Below are 23,361 nucleotides of genomic sequence, written 5' to 3'. Positions count from 1 at the left end.
CCAGCCAAGTGTTGCCATCTCTTTTCCAATTAAAGTAACTAGTGGCATTTGCTCCAAAATGTGCCAAATCTAGCGTCAAAAGTTGCCAAATCTAGCTTCAAAAGTTGCCAAGGCGGCAACACTGACAATCCGTCCTTTCCATAAACTCCTGTTTAAAATGTTTAAAAGCCAGAGGAGCCGCCCCCTGTTGGTCAGCAGAGAGAATGCAGGTTTAAAGCACTTCAGCATGGGCATGTTTCCTCAAGTACATTCTTACTGTTCTGCTGACACAGCGTGAATGAAGCATAAGCATTTTTGGCCCTTCATGGCACGTGGTTCCCCATTCCTGCTGGGGTCTTTTCTGTTGGCGGGACGTTTACAGATCTACCGAACCAGGTAACAGCTTATGCATGTTTACTGATATCTACAGTGATGCATTGACTGTGTGGAGACAAAAAAAAAAAGATGATACAGCTCAAGTCAGTTTTACGTTAGGCTGTCCAGACAGCTGCAGCGCCTGCACAGTAGGGACGGACAGAGCTCAAGTCAGCGTCGACATTCCACTAAAAGCAGGTACAGTGTGAGTAAATCTGAAATCTACCGATTCCAGGTCTGCAGTTCGGGGGGGAAAGTGCAATAATACCTCAAGCTAGTTTTAATATGAGAATGACAGTGTTGTGTGCGCTTCCTGTCAGGTGTCCATCGAATGCAGTAACTCGTTTTAAATCAAACAGATGCACAAATGTGACGAGTCACCGCAGGTGCACAGAAATCCTAGAGTCTAAAATGGCAAGAGCAAAGGTTATGTATATATTTACATTATATCTTTACATCGTTTTCCATGAGAGGGACCTAAGAAAACAACTTTTTTGCACATCATTTTTTATACAAAACATTCTCCCTACCTTTCTGTACCAGGGACTGAGGCCAGTGGAACGACTGTAGATAGAACGACAGTGTGTGTTGATGTTTTCTTTATGAACTATCATAGTGATATATGGAGGAAGAGTTAAGTTTATTGTCATTGTGTTGGACATATTTCAATATTTTTCTTGTGACGGTTACAAAACCAATGTGAACAGTTTTTATGATCTTTAAAATCTACTCGATTTCCTTAAAGCTGGGGAAACTTTGATTTACCATTTTCAAAGAGTGAACGCGAAATGTGAATATTACTGTCTCTTTAAATGGTTGAATTGAATTTTACTGTTGTTTTGTGTCATTATGACATGTACATATTGATTTTGTCAGAAGGTGCCGACTAGTTTGGAGTTAGTGACGGGACATGCTGATGCCATCAGACGCCTCCAGTGGTTTATCATGTGATTCTGTAGGTTTATAGCTGTGTTATGGAGGCTGTACATACAGCACTGAGATTAACATTGTATTATCAGTATGTTTAACACTCACAATATTGTCAACATTCATGGAAAGTGATTTTGTTCTGAACGTTAAATGTGGCATCCATGATTTATGAGTAAGATCACTGACACACTAACGCTGTAAAGGAACACCTTAACATTTTAGAGGAATCTTCTTGTGCACCGGCTCCAGAGTCACATGTTTCAGGTGGATCTGTTTAATCTCTAGTCCAGTACAGAGACGAGTACGGGACATTTCTAATGAAATCCTGTTTTGGAACGTGGGAGCAGCACTTTGAGCTACATCCATCAGCATACCAAGATGCTGACAATGACAATGTTTAGCAGGTAATGGTTACCATGGTCACCAAGTATGGGAATCCATTCACTAAATTTTGACCTGAAGACACATTACAAAAAGTCTAATGTTTCTTGAAAATGATCCCATGAACATCTGAACCACATTTCATGGAAGTCCACCCAACAGAGTCCAAAGTCCAAACTGAAGGAAGCTGAATGACACACTTCCGCTCTAGCAGAGCAAAAAAAAAAAATAGCAACACAAAAGGCCCTTTTTCCATTTAAACATTTAAAATCAGACAACCCCTTTGATTGAGCTAGGCTAGCAGTTCCCCTCTGCTTCCAGTCTTTGTGCTAAGCTAAGCACGTCCTGGGCCTCTCTCTGTACTGGACACACACAGGAACCTGACATCCACCCTCTCATCTGATTCGGGAGAACACAAGGGAACACAAGGACATACAGAAATTTCAAACTGTTTAAATAGAGAGAAAAGATGTAGAATCTGTTTGTTTCCATGTTTTCCCTCCCTCCCACCCTCTCTCTCTCAGCTGTGACTCAAACAGTCTGAATAATGGATGACGAAGAAAGAATTTTCCTCCCCCCCACTCACTCTCTTTGCTTACGTTACACAAGGACACTGAGAGCTGAAAATAGCACTGCTGTCCTCATGTGATGTGAAATTAAAAGCACATTGGAGCGGAGACACTTGCTGCTGGGGAACTCACCACTTTGTTTTACGCCATCCGACAATCCCTCCATCCAGCCTGCAACACCACCTCCATCTGTCTGTGCAAGGATACTTTTCACAACAGCAAGCTTTTTGGAATATGATGATGTACATGTGATTGTAATAAAGAGATTTTAATTAGCTATGACAAGGTGGTTTTGCGGATTCAATTTCACTGATATGTTTAAAACACATTGCTGATATGTCTTGAAAGTTAAGCTGAGCTATTTGAGTCTTTCATAACTGGTTTGAGTAGATGCAGTAATATATGACTGTAATAGATTATTGATTAAGGCCACGATTCTTTATGGACAGGACATGGTTAATGGGTCAGGACTTAATGGATCAGGACTCCATGTCCATAAGGCATCAAGCATATAAACATTTAATCATTAATTAACCATTAAAAAAATAAGCCATTAAGCCAACAAATGGAACAAATTCAAAACTTTAAATAACTGGGATTCAGATGAAAGATGTTACTTACAATTAATGATTGTATTATTCTCCAAGTATAATACGATAACACCAACACAGTCCTCTCAATGATACCAGCAAACTGCACTGTTGGAGACCATGAGACGGAGAAGAAAATTCTAGAGGGAAAGTCGCTGCAGGTATCCTTAGTTGCATTTACATAATTAATACAATGTACACACCATATTCAGTTGCAGTTTAAATTTCATAATATTTAAACAATTCTTTTTATTTTATTTTTTTACTTTAGTGTGTTTATCAGGTGCTGTGAGAAAGAACAGTTTACTTTAAACATTTCTCCCATAGAAAAAAGCCACACACTTGGCCCTCCCACAATGACACACACTTTGATTGATCCGGCGGTATTGCATTGAAAAGACTAGAGTGTGGGAAACCAGGACAAAGTGACTCACGGAGCCCGCCAACGACAGAAAGATCAAGACCTCTGCCCTGTAGAGACAGGGGTTAAGAAGGAGTGCAGTGCCATAGAGATGAAAACCTCCATCATCCGTTTCAGTATAGCATTATAGTTGGTGTGTGGAATTCAGTTACACTTCAAACTTTAACAAAAGACGGTCTGAACCAAAAAGACAAATTAAAACATTTCTTGTAAATGTATATATATTTGGGGTAATCATCTTGTCTCAACAACAAAGAGCATCTGTTATAGTTTATATTAATAGAAAATGATGTATATGAGTGGAGTAAAATACTACTGATCAATGAAGGTACACCTCCATAATGTCCAAATGTTTTTATTTAGCTGTGCATGTAAGCAATCTTGTAAGTTGTCCCCCAAAATTATAGAAGTCTTGCACTTTGACTGTCCATGAAGTCTACGGTAAATTGCACGTGTGTGACTCATTGAAGTCAGTGATCCAATAGTCCATCTGTTGCCCTGAGATCTTACTATTGTTCCTGTTCTATATACTGACCATGTGGCAGCTCAGCAGCCCTTATTCTTTAACCCAGCACTGTGATTGGGTAAAAACTGTGAGAAACTCCAACTAGACCAAGACCCACACATTCATATGGAGATGTGGGACTATAAATAGGAGGGCTGAACCCAGCAGAGACCAGATTCTCTCTACAGAGACCTCTACAGCACAGAGATCCAGACATGGCACCTACAATCACTGCAGCAATGACCAATTCTCAGGAGCATCCGACTCTGACCCACAAGGTAAATTCAAGATTCAAGAAAGTTAAATATTGTTGATAAGAAGTTGTCTTTGTTCATGCTAACACGATACTCCAGAATGTGTTTATTAATGACTTCCTTCTTCTTTCTGCAGCTCAGAAAGCCTCTGGTGGAGAAGTTACGCAGAGAGCGAATCAACAGCAGCATTGAGCAGCTCAAGTCTCTCCTGGGTCCAGAGTTCCTCAAACAGCAGCCAGAGTCCAAGCTGGAGAAAACAGACATCCTGGAGATGACAGTTTGTGTCCTGAGACGACTGCAGCAGCAGAATGGACAGCGGAGAAGACTGCTGAACCACTTCAACAAGCTGCAGTCTTCCTCTGATAACAACCTGAGAGAGGCTGACTTCTCTCTTCTGAGCTCCACAGTCCAGACCAGCATCACCAAAGACCAGAGTCCAGTCAACAGCGCCCCCTGGAGGCCGTGGTAGACACCTACAGACTGGACTTCCTACCAGACAAACTGAGATGACCATATTGGTCAAAGATACTGGAAGTGAATTCTTCTGAATTCTGAAATATCATCAACTTGTTCTTCTGTTTGTACAGAAGGTTGTATTTTGTGTTTGACTTCTTCTTCTGTTTGTACAGAAGGTTGTATTTTGTGTTTGACTTCTTAGTGCAAGATGACGTTTCCTGAGGAAATGACAGCAACAATATCTTTCAAGTTAAGAAAGAACATCATGTCATGCATGTTGCATGAACCAGATCTGATTGCATTTGCAATTATTCTTATCCATTAATACATTGTGTATTGTTGGTACAATGCTATGGTGACATTTGTTATCTTCTGAATCTTGATCATTTTGATCAGAAAATGTAATCGTTCCTCTTTCAGAAATTGTGTAATAATGGAGTTTAATATCTCTGATTACTCAAAATTATCTTTTGTTAGATCAAAATGTTTATCTTTGTTTTTCTAAAACAAACATCTTGTCATGCATGTTGTATGAACCAGATCTGATTGCATCCGCAATTATTATAACACACTGATCATTACGTATTGACAGAATTTAATGAAATGCTGACATTTGTTATCTTCTGATAATTATTGATCATATTGGTCAAAAATTAATGCAAGTTCATTCTTTGGAATTTCAGGACTTACGTATGAAGAGATGGCGGTTTGAATACTTTAATATTTTAAACTTTCTTACAAATATTTAAAATTTCCTAAGGAAAAAAGTGAGGTATAGAAAGTCTTTCATGTTATGAAAGAGAATTATTATTGTATATTTCATCATATATCACTCTGCTGCTATGTGATGAAATGACATATTAATATGTTGTCAAAACACTCAACATTGATCTGTTATAGGATAAATGTGTACGATTTATCCTTTTTTCTGAAAAGTTTGATTGTTAACCAGCGTTACGCATTACATTATTTTATGAAAATGATTTGACGTAACTGGGTTTGATCCTGATCTGTTCTAAGGTCATGCATCTCCTTCACTTTTGTTATAAAGTGCAGATAACCCCCATTTTAAATCATGTCTGTTGTAAGACTGAGTGTTGATAAATGTTAATGTCTTTTGTGAAGATGACTGATCCTCTACTCAATGTGAGTACAGTGTGCCTTGAAGATGTTACCAGGCGACTGTTTTGATGTATCATCACATTTACCTGCCACGTCAAACTGTATCGAGTTTGTTTGAATAAACTAAAATATAATCTAATCATCTGCATGTGTGTTTTATTTGTTGATGCATAGCTATGTTACAATAAATAATGTTCTTTGATTAAATACCATCAAGTACACATCATTTATAAGTAAATGTGACATTTTAATACGTAAAGTCACCAAAGTCGGTCCAATGAAGTTGGTCCATTGTGAATATTGTGAAAATATTTCAAGTTTACCAAGTGAAAAAGAATAATTTTATGGTTTAAAATAACAGTTGACAAAATGTAGGTACGTTAAATGTTCAAGTATCCCTTGTTTGTTGTTCAAGTCCAAATATTTAAATCCATTTGGAAAACTTTTTAAAAAGATATCGAGTACTGCACCTCAAATATTGTAATTGGTTTGTCTTTTATAAAGACAGTTGTCCCTTCAGTCTCTCTGAGTACAGTGTGGCTTGTAGAAATCTTAAAGTTGTTGTTGTGACGTATCATCACCTCTAGATGGAGCTTTCATCCTTTATGTGGCTCATTGTAACTTGTTAAATTAACACTGACAGCTGAAAAGTTTGTGTAGTCATGTCTGTGTTTGTTAATTGTATCTTAATGTATAGGTCTCCCTCATTCTTTCTATGTTTGATTGACAAATCAATATTCACTTCAAAACACAGTAATCGTTTATCCATTAAAAAAAGCTGATAGTGTAAAACTAAGAAAAGGAATGTGGTTGAATTAAAACATTTCATTAAGAGGGATTACCAATGTTACACCACTCTATTTATATGGAGTAAGACAAAGCATTAAACAAAATAATAAAATGTAATTTTAAAGACAATTTGATTTCCCAGCCATTTTGGCATAATTGTCTGTTTCAGGTATTTTGATGTTAAAACTTTGAAGTTAGCGATTTACTTTTTTTAAAGAGGTCAAACCTTTTATCTAACATGATGCATCATGAGACACACTTTTATTGTTCCTCCAGTGAAAGCAGTGAAAGCACAGAGTGTGGGAAACCAGAGGAAACTCACTCTCAGAGCCCAGTGGGACAATAGATCCAGACCTTTGCCCTGAAGGGACAGAGACTAAAAGGGACTCTGGTTCTCAAACCCGGAGTTGGTTTAAATAAAGTATTTGGTTGTAACTGTTGCTCTGATATTAAGCAGTATAGAAACCTTTTAAGAATAGTCCTAATAGGAGGCAATATTTTGAGCATGGTGTTTGAAATGATTTCAGTCAGTCACTCAAAGCAAGTGTCCTAAGAATTTGGTTGAGTTTTTACAAAATGGCAGCATTCACAACATATTCAGATTTGTTTTCTGCGTTTGTTGCAACTTACCTCGCTTTACATATTTTGAAATATAGATTTCATGTCTGCTATTTTTCATGTTCCTATTTCTGTTATTAGTTTTTATTTTTTTATGTTAAGACAGTAATGACACGTGGGACTTTCACATGTTAATTTAATCATAACTTTCTGATAAATTCCAGACATCTGAGGAAAAGTGCTGTTAAAACTTTTTCAACATCCAACATTCCTCAAATTCTTCAGCAATTTCCATCTGTAGTTTAATTGAATATTATTGAATGTATACCACCTATTCACTTTGGCGGGAATATTTCTTGAGGGGGCCCCAGCTTCTTCCCTTGGCGCCACACTCTGCTTGTGCAGGATCCTCAAAAGGTCCTTTTGTAGTCGAGCACATTCCTATATTCTGCTAATAGATGGAGTGTGGGAAAGCTCTGGAGGAGGCCGTTGAGTGTGAATGACATCCGTCCCACCAGCAGTCGAGTCATTCTCCAAAGGGATTTGGCACACTTCAGGAAACAGCTGCCCCCCAGGAAGCCTCCCACATTCATGTGTGGAACTGGAGTTTTGATCCACTTAATTGTCACTAATGATTATTACTACAGGTCCAAAATGGATGATAATGATTGTAAACTGAAAATATGATGAGATAAAAAAAATGCTGATACTTTATAATAGATTGTTCACCCAATATTTCAAATATGAGAAGGGTCAGAAACAGCCAATGGTGTGGTTTCCCTCCAGATGGCCGGTGATGTCAGGCTCCGTTTCTATAGCAACACACAGCCAGCATCTGTCACAGAAGTGCCTTCGTGGCTGATTGACCACCATACGGAGTCAGTGTGGGAAACTGAGCTCAACTTGTTCCTCACGTTGACTACAAGGCACGTGTCAAAGGACTCTGTTGCATCTGGACGGCAGCATGATTGTTGTCTAGAGTCGATTCCAAATTCCATTAATGGTTATCAAGCTGGTTTCTCACATATTATAAGATTATTTTACTAAATGGTCAATTTTTGTTAAGTAACATTAAAAAAATCATCAACTTTAAATATGAAACACCGCCCACATTTACATTTTTTTTACAAATTAAAATCACAAAAGACAAGAACCCTTAAGATTTATTATTTCTTTTTAACATGAGTGTAATTTCTACACTGTTAGAAATTACCAGCATTTCACAATAATTAACAGTATTATTTTACAGTAACTTGTTGTAATTTAGTTCCCCTGTAATATCCCAATGAATACCTGTAAAAACTACAGTATCTTTGGATTTTACAGCATCTAACTCTAATGTTACAGTAAAATCCTGCAATCAAAAAACCCCTGTTATATCACAACAATATTTGTAATATCACAGCAACACAGTAAAAAAATGCAAGGATTTCACAGCATTCAACAGTGAAATACTGTATTGAACTATCCTGGGAAGTCACATGACATAACCGAACTTGGTTTGAACTGAAGACGCGGCGGTTTCCCTCTTCTCATCCCGGCTGAATGGAGAAGGTGAGCAGCATGCATAACTCTGTTTGCAGCACTTACACCCATGTTATTTAATATGATGATAATATTTACTTTCACATGAACGTTATTCGCATGACACAGTTCATATTTTGTTAGCAAGTGCCCGAAATTGTTGAACGTTATCTCACAGCATTTGCTAATAGCAGTAGTAATAATACTAGCTAGCAAACGGCTGCTAGCACGATTAGCAACGATTTGCTACGTGAGATAAGAACAATAAGACGAGAGAGAAATAAGAAGGAAAACGAACGGGAAAGGAAGTGAAGAAGTTTGTGTTTAATGTCGCTACGTGTACTTTTCAGTGTGTTATATGGTTAGACCATGTAGCCCAGGTTTGATTTGAAGCCGAACTGGTCCGTAGCGGGCCGTTGTTTCCACTCGGATGTCTTTTCGTTCCGGACTGTTACTGGTACTGTTGTCGTCATGTTCGCTCGCGGGGCTGGTCTGTTCTGGGTTAGCGTGTGCGGGGGTACATGGAAGTGTTTTGCTGCATATTAGCGTAACGTCGCCGTCACTATTCTCCTCTCATGAGTGGTCTTTCCGCACCGAGACAGTGGGTTACCCGTGTTAGCCGAAGCTAACAATACACCCGCATCCTCCAGTTCAGCTTCATATCAAACCGGGGCTACGTGGCCGAACATAACGCACTGTAGAGTACACGTAGCGACATTAAGCACGAACTTTTTCACTTACTTTCGCGTTCGTTTTTGACTCCAGAGCAAAAGCGATTTTGCCGAACGGTAGCCGATCTAAGCAGGCTAATGACTAGCTAGTCTATGGGGAATATAGCGGCTCCCTGCATCGTTAGAGATATTCCACATAGACCAGCTGCTCGCCATGCATGGATAGGCTACTATTCTGCAAAAACGCTTTTGCTCTTGGTCAAGTTTCAGCTAGGGATAATATTGCCGTACACAGGTGATGTAACTCCAAAAATGTCCATTACATTTATGTACAGATCATGTTTTTTACAACATACTCATGATCATAATCTGCATTCAAACTGAAATTCATATTGTTGGTTGCCTTTGTGTAATTTCTCCTTTTTCTTTTTTCCAGGTCATCAGATGGCCAGGCTAACCATCCTGTTCAGTGTCAGGCTATCAGGTAAATAGATCAGGTAGGTGACGAGTTAAAATGCACCACAATGTTCCACTGTAAATTGGTTGGATGTGAGCATGTGTATGAGAATGTGTATAACTTCGTTCAGCACACAAAACAGCATACTAATGCCCCCTATTATTACTAGTGTGGGGTGCCTGACTGCTACAGAAAACACACAGGACTGCAAATTCATGTTTAGGAAGCAGAGGTCCTACCTGCAGGCTGCTGGGCCTATACCACCAGCTCTACCAACCTGACCCATCAGCTCTACCAGCTGACCCATCAGCTCTACCACCTGACCCATCAGCTCTACCACCTGACCCATCAGCTCTACCACCTGACGCATCCTTGAAATGTAAAGATTTTTTATTCAAATATTTAAAATGTAAAATGAGTGATTACATTAGACGCCATTTTATTACCTTGTATGATTTACTACCTCTGACCAATGAACAATATTTATCCTTTAATGTTAAATCCATGCTATTGTGTGTTACTATGTTACATTCATGTGCCACTGCTGTGGACATCAGTACTCCAGAATGCCCCAGCACCTCCTGCTTGATCATTCAAGGTAATGTTACTTGGATCTAGTATCAACATTTCTAACTCAGTATTTTGTTTTGATTCTAGAAATCTACATCACCACAATAAATAATGATAACAAATTACATTTGTATAGCCCTTTGTATCTGAAGCAGATCTCAAAGTGCTCATAACACATGATGTTGTATCTATTCATTTTCAGGTGACATGATGAAGCCCTCTGGATGGCTGATATCCATCGAGGGACATGTCGTGATGGGCCCACACCCTTTGTTTTTACACGGAGTAGCTGCTTTCTTCAGCAGCTATTCAGTCTTCAACCTCGAGTATCCTGCTGCTGGATCGGCGACGCTGGAGTTCATTCAAAGGTATTGTATAAAGATCTCTTTTAACCTTGAAATTCACATTATAGTACAGGCTTCCAACTCAATGATTATCTTGAGTTCTAAATTGCTGACAATGGAGGTACCTGAGGCTAGCCTGGTGAGACCATCCTGATCTCGCGAACTCATCCATAAATCTATTTAAAACTGAAACTATCTTTGCTTATTAACAGGTGCTTCCTGGGCATCAATCCTGGAAGAGGCTCAAAGACCAAGAAGCGGACAACAATGAACCCTCATGCAAACGCCCTTTTGAGGAAACCTATTGACTTTGAGTGGCCGTCATAGTGAGACAGGTAGTTCACTCGCAAGTTTCTGCACAATTTATCTGCATTTTAAGATTGCTTTGGAAAGTTTGACTAGGAAGTTGAATTTCTTGTATTCTTGAATTTCTTGACATTTGCTGTATGTTGAAAAATATTTATTTGTTAATAAATATGCCATTGGGCTAACATTGACTTTACCTCAGAGTTGTTTGTTCTTTTACAACAATGCATTGTAATATCACGAGACTGAAATCACAGTAAATTGCTGTAATCCTTACCGTGAAAGTCATGCAAAATGTATCCAATAATTTATTGTGAATTCACAGTAAAAGTACAGGGCCTTGTTGTAATGATGTACAGCAAAAGGTTGTAATTCCCCAGTAATGTACTGTAATATCACAGTAATTGCGTTGCCATAGAAGCTGTAAAGTTACAGTATACAGTTGTGCTTTTACAACAATGCATTGTAATATCACAATACTGAAATCACAGTAAATTGCTGTGACTTAATTTACAATATATTGTTGTAATCCTTACTGTGAAAGTCATGCATAATTTATCCAATAATTTATTGTGAATTCACAGCGTAAAATTTTGCAGTGTAGGTAACACCATTAATGCTTCTTCCTCTCGTGTGTGATGGGATGATGAGCGTGTGCTCAGTCAAAGTCATTGATCCCAGCATCAGGCAGCAGATCTGCTCTCTCTACAGGGTCACCACTTTCCCAGATTCACACAGAGCTCTGTGAGTCTCCCACCATCACCCCCCCAGTCCTCCACCTGTTCCCCTGAGATCTAACCATTGTCCCCCGGCCATTAACAGCATTAAGTGTGCTGCATCCCTTATTGTCTCACCAAGCTCTCTGATTGGCTGAGACTGTGAGAAACTCTAGCTAGACCAAGACCCACACATTCATATGGAGATGTGGGACTATAAATAGGAGGGCTGAACCCAGCAGAGACCAGATTCTCTCTACAGAGACCTCTACAGCACAGAGATCCAGACATGGCACCTACAATCACTGCAGCAATGACCAATTCTCAGGAGCATCCGACTCTGACCCACAAGGTAAATTCAAGATTCAAGAAAGTTAAATATTGTTGATAAGAAGTTGTCTTTGTTCATGCTAACACGATACTCCAGAATGTGTTTATTAATGACTTCCTTCTTCTTTGTGCAGCTCAGAAAGCCTCTGGTGGAGAAGTTACGCAGAGAGCGAATCAACAGCAGCATTGAGTAGCTCAAGTCTCTCCTGGGTCCAGAGTTCCTCAAACAGCAGCCAGAGTCCAAGCTGGAGAAAGCAGACATCCTGGAGATGACAGTTTGTGTCCTGAGACGACTGCAGCAGCAGAATGGAGCTGTGGACACAGCAGCCGTCAATCAGGGCTACACCAGGTGTGTCCAAGAGGTGACGCACTTCCTGTCCAAGGAGGAGGTGAAGACCCAGTCACAGAGAAGACTGCTGAACCACTTCAACAAGCTGCAGTCTTCCTCTGATAACAACCTGAGAGAGGCTGACTTCTCTCTTCTGAGCTCCACAGTCCAGACCAGCATCACCAAAGACCAGAGTCCAGTCAACAGCGCCCCCTGGAGGCCGTGGTAGAAACCTACAGACTGGACTTCCTACCAGACAAACTGAGATGACCATATTGGTCAAAGATGCTGGAAGTGAATTCTTCTGAATTCTGAAATATCATCAACTTGTTCTTCTGTTTGTACAGAAGGTTGTATTTTGTGTTTGACTTCTTAGTGCAAGATGACGTTTCCTGAGGAAATGACAGCAACAATATCTTTCAAGTTAAGAAAGAACATCTTGTCATGCATGTTGCATGAACCAGATCCGATTGTATTTGCAATTATATTTATCCATTACTTTACATCATGTATTGATGGTCCTGTCAAACGCTATGGTTACATTTATTATCTTGTGATTGTTATTGGTCATTTTGATCAGAAACCTTTTCTTTTCATCCACATTTTTTTGTTGTGGACTTTAATATCTTTGATTACTCAAAACTGATCGGTTGTTAGATCCAAATGTCTATACTTTTTATCGAAAAAGTCTTGCTTTATGCCACAATTTGTCTGTGACACTTTGCACGTACATGCCAAGTCATGTGTTGGTGAAATATAGTGCATGGAGATATTTATTACCTCTTGATAGGTATTGATTGTTTGAATTAATCAAACTCTGAAATGTCCATTTTATGGCTATTTAGACATAATGGACTTTCCCTCGTTTTATGCGGTTAATGAATTATGATCCGTTTAAGGATCAAAATGTTTATCCTTTTATCGTTAAAGGTTAATTTGTTGTCACATTGAATTAACGTTGAATTAAGTTGCTATTAAGAAAGATAAGACCTGTTTTAAGGCCAGTCGTTACTGTGTACTGTGTATAGTACTGTGTCCTCAAATGTTGTAACCCGTTTGTCTTTTATAAAGACAGTTGTCCCTTTACTCTCTCTGAGTACAGTGTGTCTTATAGAAATCTACAAGTTGTTGTTGTGATGTATCATCACCTCTAGATGGAGCTTTCATACATTATGTGGCTCATTGAACCTTGTTGAATAAACAAACACTGCCAGCTGAAAAGTTTGTGTTGTCATTGGATTTTTTCTCAGTAAATGAATAGATTTCTCCATAGATATTCTACCTTTATATGGCACGGTACAGTATTTTTCTTTCTATCTTTAAAATAACATCCATCATAAGATTTATACCAGCTTTTCCTTTAGAGGGCCTTGGAGGCTGGAGCCGATCCCAGCTGACATTGTGAGAGACAGGTGCACCCTGGGAAGGTGGCGGTCACAAGGCTGACACATGGAAGTAGTTAACTATTCACACCTTTGGTTAAGTGAGAGTCACCATTTGTTGTTTTGTCGTTTCCTGACTGTCCACTACTAATAAAAGGCGTCTATGCCAGAAAAAATCTTTAAAAAAAGAAAGAATACAATTCAGGCAAGAAATGGTTGGTACAACTATCAGGTTGGCAGGTATTAATGTAAAAGTTTAAGACCAATATCTTTCCACTTTTGAGAGGTCAGTCATTGTATCTCATGTGATGCATAATGAGACACACTTCTATTGTTCCTTCAGTGAAAGCAGTGAAAGGACAGAGTGTGGGAAACCAGAGGAAACTCACTCACAGAGCCCTGTGGGATAATAGATCCAGACCTTTGTCCTGTAGGGACAGAGATTAAATGATACTCACGCTGTCAGAGATGCAAATATCTAATCTGATTAAAATCATAGATTTTTTTTTTTTTTTAAGTTTTCCTACCATGATAGAAATAACCTGGCAAGTACATTTTACAGAATCTGTTTCTGTCAGTTAGTTAAATTGGAAAAGCTAGATTGTTGTTGGAAATTTTAAATACACAATGCTTTGGTTAATTTCTGGATCACAATCTTGTGATATTTTGCGACTGAAAACAAGAAACTATAAGAACATTATTCAGTATTGATACCACACAGATCAATGTTTGTCTGACAGATTATGACCACAGTCAAGTATCACATATTTACCTCAGTGTATATTGTTATATTAGCGACATGTTTCTTTTTTAATATTTCAATTAAATGTGATTTCAGCACTAATTTGCATTACAGTCAAATTCGTCTTTTTATAATGACTATCAATGTTGATGACTTGCTCAATATTTACAAAATATAAGGAAGATAAATAAGACTGAACAATGTAATGGCCTGTGTGTGTAAAATAATGAACAATTCAAAGTTAAATTAGGCACACTTTACTACATCAGCTTAATTTATTCCAATGGACAGAGTGGGAAAACTGAAGAAGAGAATTGAGCATGATTATCATCCTCAACCCCACCAGCAGCAGATTATTCTCCAAAGGGATTTGGCACACTTCAGGATTCAGCTGCCTCAACCTCCCAGCCTCATCTACAGAGCTCCAATCTTTATCCACTTGATGATTTTAAAAAGCCACAATTACAACTGGATGGTCAAAAGGACTGAAAGTTGACAATAATTTGGTAAATAACTTTAGTCAAAACATTTTTCTAACATGTTCATCAGGATTTTAAACTTTACAGCCTGTCTGAGTCAGCCAATGGTGTTGTTTCCCTCCAGATGGTTGGTGACGTCAGGCTGTTTCTACTACAACACACGTCCAGGATCAGTCACAAAGGCTCCATTCAAACACCTTTTGTGCTTCATTGACCAAAGCATTCAAGGAGTCAGTGTGGGAAACTGAGACCAACTTTCTACCCACACTGCCTACAAGACACCAGTCAGCAGACTGGGAAACATCTGGACTCCAAACTGATCCTTGTCATCAAGTTTATAAATATGCTATTTTAATCATTATGAAAGTCTCAGGAGAAAACTTATATATTTTATTACATAAACATTGTAGTTGAAATAATGAGGAAAAAAATGAGGATACACAAACTAAACTCCACTTAGGTGTTGGCACAAAAAAAGCATTAAGATCAAATATTTATTTCCACCAATTAATTAACGTGTACTTAAACTAAATAAACAGTACTTTTTACCCAAGATGCAACTACTTGTCAGTCCCCCACGTGTGTGATGGGATGATGAGCGTGTGCTCAGTCAAAGTCATTGATCCCAGCATCAGGCAGCAGATCTCCTCTCTCTACAGGGTCACCACTTTCCCAGATTCACACAGAGCTCTGTGAGTCTCCCACCATCACCCCCCCAGTCCTCCACCTGTTCCCCTGAGATCTAACAATTGTCCCCCGGGCAATAACAGCATTAAGTGTGCTGCATCCCTTGTTGTCTCACCAAGCTCTCTGATTGGCTGAAACTGTGAGAAACTCCAACTAGACCGAGACCCACACATTCATATGGTGATGTGGGACTATAAATAGGAGGGCTGAACCCAGCAGAGACCAGATTCTCTCTACAGAGACCTACAGCACAGAGATCCAGACATGGCACCTACAATCACTGCAGCAATGACCAATTCTCAGGAGCATCCGACTCTGACCCACAAGGTAAATTCAAGATTCAAGAAAGTTAAATATTGTTGATAAGAAGTTGTCTTTGTTCATGCTAACACGATACTCCAGAATGTGTTTATTAATGACTTCCTTCTTCTTTCTGCAGCTCAGAAAGCCTCTGGTGGAGAAGTTACGCAGAGAGCGAATCAACAGCAGCATTGAGCAGCTCAAGTCTCTCCTGGGTCCAGAGTTCCTCAAACAGCAGCCAGAGTCCAAGCTGGAGAAAGCAGACATCCTGGAGATGACAGTTTGTGTCCTGAGACGACTGCAGCAGCAGAATGGAGCTGTGGACACAGCAGCCGTCAATCAGGGCTACACCAGGTGTGTCCAAGAGGTGACGCACTTCCTGTCCAAGGAGGAGGTGAAGACCCAGTCCCAGAGAAGACTGCTGAACCACTTCAACAAGCTGCAGTCTTCCTCTGATAACAACCTGAGAGAGGCTGACTTCTCTCTTCTGAGCTCCACAGTCCAGACCAGCATCACCAAAGACAAGAGTCCAGTCAACAGCGCCCCCTGGAGGCCGTGGTAGAAACCTACGGACTGGACTTCCTACCAGACAAACTGAGATGACCATATTGGTCAAAGATACTGGAAGTGAATTCTTCTGAATTCTGAAATATCATCAACTTGTTCTTCTGTTTGTACAGAAGGTTGTATTTTGTGTTTGACTTCTTAGTGCAAGATGACGTTTCCTGAGGAAATGACAGCAACAATATCTTTCAAGTTAAGAAAGAACATCTTGTCATGCATGTTGCATGAACCAGATCTGATTGCATTTGCAATTATATTTATCCATTACTTTCCATCATGTATTGATGGTCCTGTCAAAAGCTATGGTGACATTTATTATCTTGTGATTGTTATTGGTCATTTTGATCAGAAACCTTTTCTTTTCATCCACATTTTTTTGTTGTGGACTTTAATATCTTTGATTACTCAAAACTGATCTGTTGTTAGATCCAAATGTCTATACTTTTTATCGAAAAAGTCTTGCTTCATGCCACAATTTGTCTGTGACACTTTGCACGTACATGCCATGTCATGTGTTGGTGAAATATAGTGCATGGAGATATTTATTACCTCTTGATAGGTATTGATTGTTTGAATTAATCAAACTCTGAAATGTCCATTTTATGGCTATTTAGACATAATGGACTTTCCCTCGTTTTATGCGGTTAATGAATTATGATCCGTTTAAGGATCAAAATGTTTATCCTTTTATCGTTAAAGGTTAATTTGTTGTCACATTGAATTAACGTTGAATTAAGTTGCTATTAAGAAAGATAAGACCTGTTTTAAGGCCAGTCGTTACTGAGTACTGTGTATAGTACTGTGTCCTCAAATGTTGTAACCCGTTTGTCTTTTATAAAGACAGTTGTCCCTTTACTCTCTCTGAGTACAGTGTGTCTTATAGAAATCTACAAGTTGTTGTTGTGATGTATCATCACCTCTAGATGGAGCTTTCATACATTATGTGGCTCATTGAACCTTGTTGAATAAACAAACACTGCCAGCTGAAAAGTTTGTGTTGTCATTGGATTTTTTCTCAGTAAATGAATAGATTTCTCCATAGATATTCTACCTTTATATGGCACGGTACAGTATTTTTCTTTCTATCTTTAAAATAACATCCATCATAAGATTTATACCAGCTTTTCCTTTAGAGGGCCTTGGAGGCTGGAGCCGATCCCAGCTGACATTGTGAGAGACAGGTGCACCCTGGGAAGGTGGCGGTCACAAGGCTGACACATGGAAGTAGTTAACTATTCACACCTTTGGTTAAGTGAGAGTCACCATTTGTTGTTTTGTCGTTTCCTGACTGTCCACTACTAATAAAAGGCGTCTATGCCAGAAAAAATCTTTAAAAAAAGAAAGAATACAATTCAGGCAAGAAATGGTTGGTACAACTATCAGGTTGGCAGGTATTAATGTAAAAGTTTAAGACCAATATCTTTCCACTTTTGAGAGGTCAGTCATTGTATCTCATGTGATGCATAATGAGACACACTTCTATTGTTCCTTCAGTGAAAGCAGTGAAAGGACAGAGTGTGGGAAACCAGAGGAAACTCACTCACAGAGCCCTGTGGGATAATAGATCCAGACCTTTGTCCTGTAGGGACAGAGATTAAATGATACTCACGCTGTCAGAGATGCAAATATCTAATCTGATTAAAATCATAGATTTTTTTTTTTTTTTAAGTTTTCCTACCATGATAGAAATAACCTGGCAAGTACATTTTACAGAATCTGTTTCTGTCAGTTAGTTAAATTGGAAAAGCTAGATTGTTGTTGGAAATTTTAAATACACAATGCTTTGGTTAATTTCTGGATCACAATCTTGTGATATTTTGCGACTGAAAACAAGAAACTATAAGAACATTATTCAGTATTGATACCACACAGATTAATGTTTGTCTGACAGATTATGACCACAGTCAAGTATCACATATTTACCTCAGTGTATATTGTTATATTAGCGACATGTTTCTTTTTTAATATTTCAATTAAATGTGATTTCAGCACTAATTTGCATCACAGTCAAATTCGTCTTTTTATAATGACTATCAATGTTGCTGACTTGCTCAATATTTACAAAATATAAGGAAGATAAATAAGACCGAACAATGTAATGGCCTGTGTGTGTTAAATAACGAACAATTCAAAGTTAAATTAGGCACACTTTACTACATCAGCTTAATTTATTCCAATGGACAGAGTGGGAAAACTGAAGAAGAGAATTGAGCATGATTATCATCCTCAACCCCACCAGCAGCAGATTATTCTCCAAAGGGATTTGGCACACTTCAGGAAACAGCTGCCTCAACCTCCCAGCCTCATCTACAGAGCTCAAATCTTTATCCACTTGATGATTTTAAAAAGCCACAATTACAACTGGATGGTCAAAAGGACTGAAAGTTGACAAAAATTTACTAAATAACTTTAATCTAAACATTTTTCTAAAATGTTCATCAGGATTTTAAACTTTACAGCCTGTCTGAGCCAGCCAATGGTGTTGTTTCCCTCCAGATGGTTGGTGACGTCAGGCTCTGTTTCTACTACAACACACGTCCAGGATCAGTCACAAAGGCTCCATTCAAACACCTTTTGTGCTTCATTGACCACAGCATTCAAGGAGTCAGTGTGGGAAACTGAGACCAACTTTCTACCCACACTGCCTACAAGACACCAGTCAGCAGACTGGGAAACATCTGGACTCCAAACTGATCCTTGTCATCAAGTTTATAAATATGCTATTTTAATCATTATGAAAGTCTCAGGAGAAAACTTATATATTTTATTACATAAACATTGTAGTTGAAATAATGAGGTAAAAAATGAGGATACACAAACTAAACTCCACTTAGGTGTTGGCACAAAAAAAGCATTAAGATCAAATATTTATTTCCACCAATTAATTAACGTGTACTTAAACTAAATAAACAGTACTTTTTACCCAAGATGCAACTACTTGTCAGTCCCCCACGTGTGTGATGGGATGATGAGCGTGTGCTCAGTCAAAGTCATTGATCCCAGCATCAGGCAGCAGATCTGCTCTCTCTACAGGGTCACCACTTTCCCAGATTCACACAGAGCTCTGTGAGTCTCCCACCATCACCCCCCCAGTCCTCCACCTGTTCCCCTGAGATCTAACCCTTGTCCCCCGGGCAATAACAGCATTAAGTGTGCTGCATCCCTTGTTGTCTCACCAATCTCTCTGATTGGCTGAAACTGTGAGAAACTCCAACTAGACCGAGACCCACACATTCATATGGAGATGTGGGACTATAAATAGGAGGGCTGAACCCAGCAGAGACCAGATTCTCTCTACAGAGACCTCTACAGCACAGAGATCCAGACATGGCACCTACAATCACTGCAGCAATGACCAATTCTCAGGAGCATCCGACTCTGACCCACAAGGTAAATTCAAGATTCAAGAAAGTTAAATATTGTTGATAAGAAGTTGTCTTTGTTCATGCTAACACGATACTCCAGAATGTGTTTATTAATGACTTCCTTCTTCTTTGTGCAGCTCAGAAAGCCTCTGGTGGAGAAGTTACGCAGAGAGCGAATCAACAGCAGCATTGAGCAGCTCAAGTCTCTCCTGGGTCCAGAGTTCCTCAAACAGCAGCCAGAGTCCAAGCTGGAGAAAGCAGACATCCTGGAGATGACCGTTTGTGTCCAGAGACGACTGCAGCAGCAGAATGGAGCTGTGGACACAGCAGCCGTCAATCAGGGCTACACCAGGTGTGTCCAAGAGGTGACGCACTTCCTGTCCAAGGAGGAGGTGAAGACCCAGTCCCAGAGAAGACTGCTGAACCACTTCAACAAGCTGCAGTCTTCCTCTGATAACAACCTGAGAGAGGCTGACTTCTCTCTTCTGAGCTCCACAGTCCAGACCAGCATCACCAAAGACAAGAGTCCAGTCAACAGCGCCCCCTGGAGGCCGTGGTAGACACCTACAGACTGGACTTCCTACCAGACAAACTGAGATGACCATATTGGTCAAAGATACTGGAAGTGAATTCTTCTGAATTCTGAAATATCATCAACTTGTTCTTCTGTTTGTACAGAAGGTTGTATTTTGTGTTTGACTTCTTAGTGCAAGATGACGTTTCCTGAGGAAATGACAGCAACAATATCTTTCAAGTTAAGAAAGAACATCTTGTCATGCATGTTGCATGAACCAGATCTGATTGCATTTGCAATTATATTTATCCATTACTTTACATCATGTATTGATGGTCCTGTCAAAAGCTATGGTGACATTTATTATCTTGTGATTGTTATTGGTCATTTTGATCAGAAACCTTTTCTTTTCATCCACATTTTTTTGTTGTGGACTTTAATATCTTTGATTACTCAAAACTGATCTGTTGTTAGATCCAAATGTCTATACTTTTTATCGAAAAAGTCTTGCTTTATGCCACAATTTGTCTGTGACACTTTGCACGTACATGCCATGTCATGTGTTGGTGAAATATAGTGCATGGAGATATTTATTACCTCTTGATAGGTATTGATTGTTTGAATTAATCAAACTCTGAAATGTCCATTTTATGGCTATTTAGACATAATGGACTTTCCCTCGTTTTATGCGGTTAATGAATTATGATCCGTTTAAGGATCAAAATGTTTATCCTTTTATTGTTAAAGGTTCATTTGTTGTCACATTGAATTAACGTTGAATTAAGTTGCTATTAAGAAAGATAAGACCTGTTTTAAGGCCAGTCGTTACTGAGTACTGTGTATAGTACTGTGTCCTCAAATATTGTAACCCGTTTGTCTTTTATAAAGACAGTTGTCCCTTTACTCTCTCTGAGTACAGTGTGTCTTGTAGAAATCTACAAGTTGTTGTTGTGATGTATCATCACCTCTAGATGGAGCTTTCATACATTATGTGGCTCATTGAACCTTGTTGAATAAACAAACACTGCCAGCTGAAAAGTTTGTGTTGTCATTGGATTTTTTCTCAGTAAATGAATAGATTTCTGCATAGATATTCTACCTTTATATGGCACGGTACAGTATTTTTCTTTCTATCTTTAAAATAACATCCATCATAAGATTTATACCAGCTTTTCCTTTAGAGGACCTTGGAGGCTGGAGCTGATCCCAGCTGACATTGTGAGAGACAGGTGCACCCTGGGAAGGTGGCGGTCACAAGGCTGACACATGGAAGTAGTTAACTATTCACACCTTTGGTTAAGTGAGAGTCACCATTTAACTTAACCTGCACATCTTTGAACCGTGGGAAGTCAGAGCTCCTGAAGAAAACATGCAAACTCACAGAAAAGCCTCATCAGGTTGAAACCCAGAATCCTCTTCCTGTCAGAGGACAATAGGAACTAAAGCTAAGAGAGCTCAATTTTGTCCTGTGGGTTTATTGTTATTTCTCATAATATTACATCACTTATTTGTATCAGATCAAATCATCAGGAAGAATGTGAAAATGTAGATTAAGAATACAATTCAGGGAGCGCAGGTGGCAGAGTGGTATAGCGCATGCCATGTACGCTCGTACGCATATACGCAGCCGACCCCTGTTCGAATCCCGGCTGGAGGTCCTTTCCTGCATGTCACACCCCCCTCTTTCTCCTGTGTTTCCTGACTGTCCACTACTAATAAAAGGTGTCTATGCCAGAAAAAATCTTTAAAAAAATAAAGAATATAATTCAGGCAAGAAATGGTTGGTATAACTATCAGGTTGGCAAGTATTAATGTAAAAGTTTAAGACCAATATCTTTCCACTTTTAAGAGGTCAGTCATTGTATCTCATGTGATGCATAATGAGACACACTTCTATTGTTCCTTCAGTGAAAGCAGTGAAAGGACAGAGTGTGGGAAACCAGAGGAAACTCACTCACAAAGCCCTGTGGGATAATAGATCCAGACCTTTGTCCTGAAGGGACAGAGATTAAATGATACTCATGCTTTCAGAGATGCAAATATTTAATCTGATTAAGATCATAGATTTGTGTTTTTTTTTTTAAGTTTTCCTACCATGCTAGAAATAACCTGGCAAGTCAATAAAAATAATTTGGTTCGTTTCAGGATAACAATCTTGTAATATTTTGTGACAGAAAACCAAAAACTATAAGAACATTGTTCAGTATTGATACCACACAGATAAATGTATGTGAGACAGATTATGACCACAGCCAAGTATCACATACTGTATTTAGTGTGTATATTGTTATATTACCAATAAAAGTATTTTTAAATAATTAAATAACATGTGATTTCAGCGCTGGTTTCCAACACAGCCAAATTTGTGTGTATATTTTGAATGTAAATGTTGATGAATTGTTTAATATGATAAAAACATAGGCGGAAAAATCAAAATGGAATAATTTAATGCCCCTAAGTGTTCAAAAAAGAACAATTATGAGGTAAATTAGGCACACTTAACTACATCAGCTCAATTTATTCCAATGGACAGAGTGGGAAAACTGAAGAAGAGAATTGAGCATGATTATCATCCTCAACCCCACCAGCAGCAGATTATTCTCCAAAGGGATTTGGCACACTTCAGGAAACAGCTGCCTCAACCTCCCAGCCTCATCTACAGAGCTCAAGTCTTTATCCACTTGATGATTTAAAAAAGGACTGAAAGTTGACAATAATTTGGTAAATAACTTTTGTCAAATCATTTTTCTAAAATGTTCATCAGGATTTTAAACTTTACAGCCTGTCTGAGCCAGCCAATGGTGTTGTTTCCCTCCAGATGGTTGGTGACGTCAGGCTCTGTTTCTACTACAACACACGTCCAGGATCAGTCACAAAGGCTCCATTCAAACACCTTTTGTGCTTCATTGACCAAAGCATTCAAGGAGTCAGTGTGGGAAACTGAGACCAACTTTTTACCCACACTGCCTACAAGACACCAGTCAGCGGACTGGGAAACATCTGGACTCCAAACTGATCCTTGTCATCAAGTTTATAAATATGCTATTTTAATCATTATGAAAGTCTAAGCGGAAAAGTACATATTTTATTACATAAACATTGCACTTGAAATAATCAGCAAAAAATTGAGGATACATGACTTGACTGGCACTT

General features: G+C 38.9%; 4 protein-coding genes, 1 long non-coding RNA gene and 1 pseudogene across 6 annotated transcripts in view; 5 read left to right on the top strand and 1 right to left on the bottom strand.

Annotated features, from left to right (window-relative positions):
• atrip (ATR interacting protein) overlaps nt 1–23,361 on the bottom strand; it is a 62,638-nt gene that overhangs the window by 20,257 nt on the left and 19,020 nt on the right. The window lies entirely within an intron of this gene.
• LOC311029011 (transcription factor HES-5-like) lies at nt 3,922–4,755 on the top strand. The gene is made up of 3 exons (XM_084033851.1): nt 3,922–4,028; nt 4,141–4,594; nt 4,637–4,755. Exons 1-2 carry the CDS (start codon nt 3,966–3,968, stop codon nt 4,471–4,473), a joined length of 396 nt encoding a protein of 131 aa, XP_083889977.1. The 5' UTR covers nt 3,922–3,965; the 3' UTR covers nt 4,474–4,594; nt 4,637–4,755.
• Nucleotides 10,103–10,815, top strand: LOC311029029. Its single transcript, XR_014598835.1, has 3 exons — nt 10,103–10,179; nt 10,354–10,519; nt 10,708–10,815. It is a non-coding gene; the product is annotated as an uncharacterized lncRNA (long non-coding RNA).
• Nucleotides 11,759–12,453, top strand: LOC311028989 (transcription factor HES-5-like; annotated as a pseudogene). Its single transcript, XR_014599411.1, has 2 exons — nt 11,759–11,869; nt 11,982–12,453. The product of XR_014599411.1 is annotated as a transcription factor HES-5-like (transcript).
• LOC311029003 (transcription factor HES-5-like) lies at nt 15,700–16,327 on the top strand (the record flags this gene model as incomplete). Its single annotated transcript, XM_084033838.1, has 2 exons — nt 15,700–15,792; nt 15,905–16,327. Exons 1-2 carry the CDS (start codon nt 15,730–15,732, stop codon nt 16,325–16,327), a joined length of 486 nt encoding a protein of 161 aa, XP_083889964.1. The 5' UTR covers nt 15,700–15,729.
• Nucleotides 19,609–21,234, top strand: LOC311021929 (transcription factor HES-5-like). Its single transcript, XM_084022871.1, has 2 exons — nt 19,609–19,719; nt 19,832–21,234. The coding sequence occupies exons 1-2, from the start codon at nt 19,657–19,659 to the stop codon at nt 20,252–20,254; spliced, it is 486 nt and encodes a 161-aa protein (XP_083878997.1). The 5' UTR covers nt 19,609–19,656; the 3' UTR covers nt 20,255–21,234.

This window comes from Eutrigla gurnardus, assembly GCF_963514095.1.
Source record: "Eutrigla gurnardus genome assembly, chromosome: 2".
NCBI lineage: Eukaryota > Metazoa > Chordata > Actinopteri > Perciformes > Triglidae > Eutrigla > Eutrigla gurnardus.
Note: the sequence above shows the minus strand (reverse complement) of the source record. Positions and strands in the feature narration are given on the sequence as shown.

Excerpts from the sequence above, each read along its gene's own strand:
- LOC311029011 (XM_084033851.1), top strand. The coding sequence starts at position 3,966 with ATGGCACCTACAATCACTGCAGCAATGACCAATTCTCAGGAGCATCCG. Across the intron at positions 4,029-4,140 it reads ATCCGACTCTGACCCACAAG|CTCAGAAAGCCTCTGGTGGA; the intron begins GTAAATTCAAGA and ends TTCTTTCTGCAG.
- LOC311021929 (XM_084022871.1), top strand. The coding sequence starts at position 19,657 with ATGGCACCTACAATCACTGCAGCAATGACCAATTCTCAGGAGCATCCG. Across the intron at positions 19,720-19,831 it reads ATCCGACTCTGACCCACAAG|CTCAGAAAGCCTCTGGTGGA; the intron begins GTAAATTCAAGA and ends TTCTTTGTGCAG.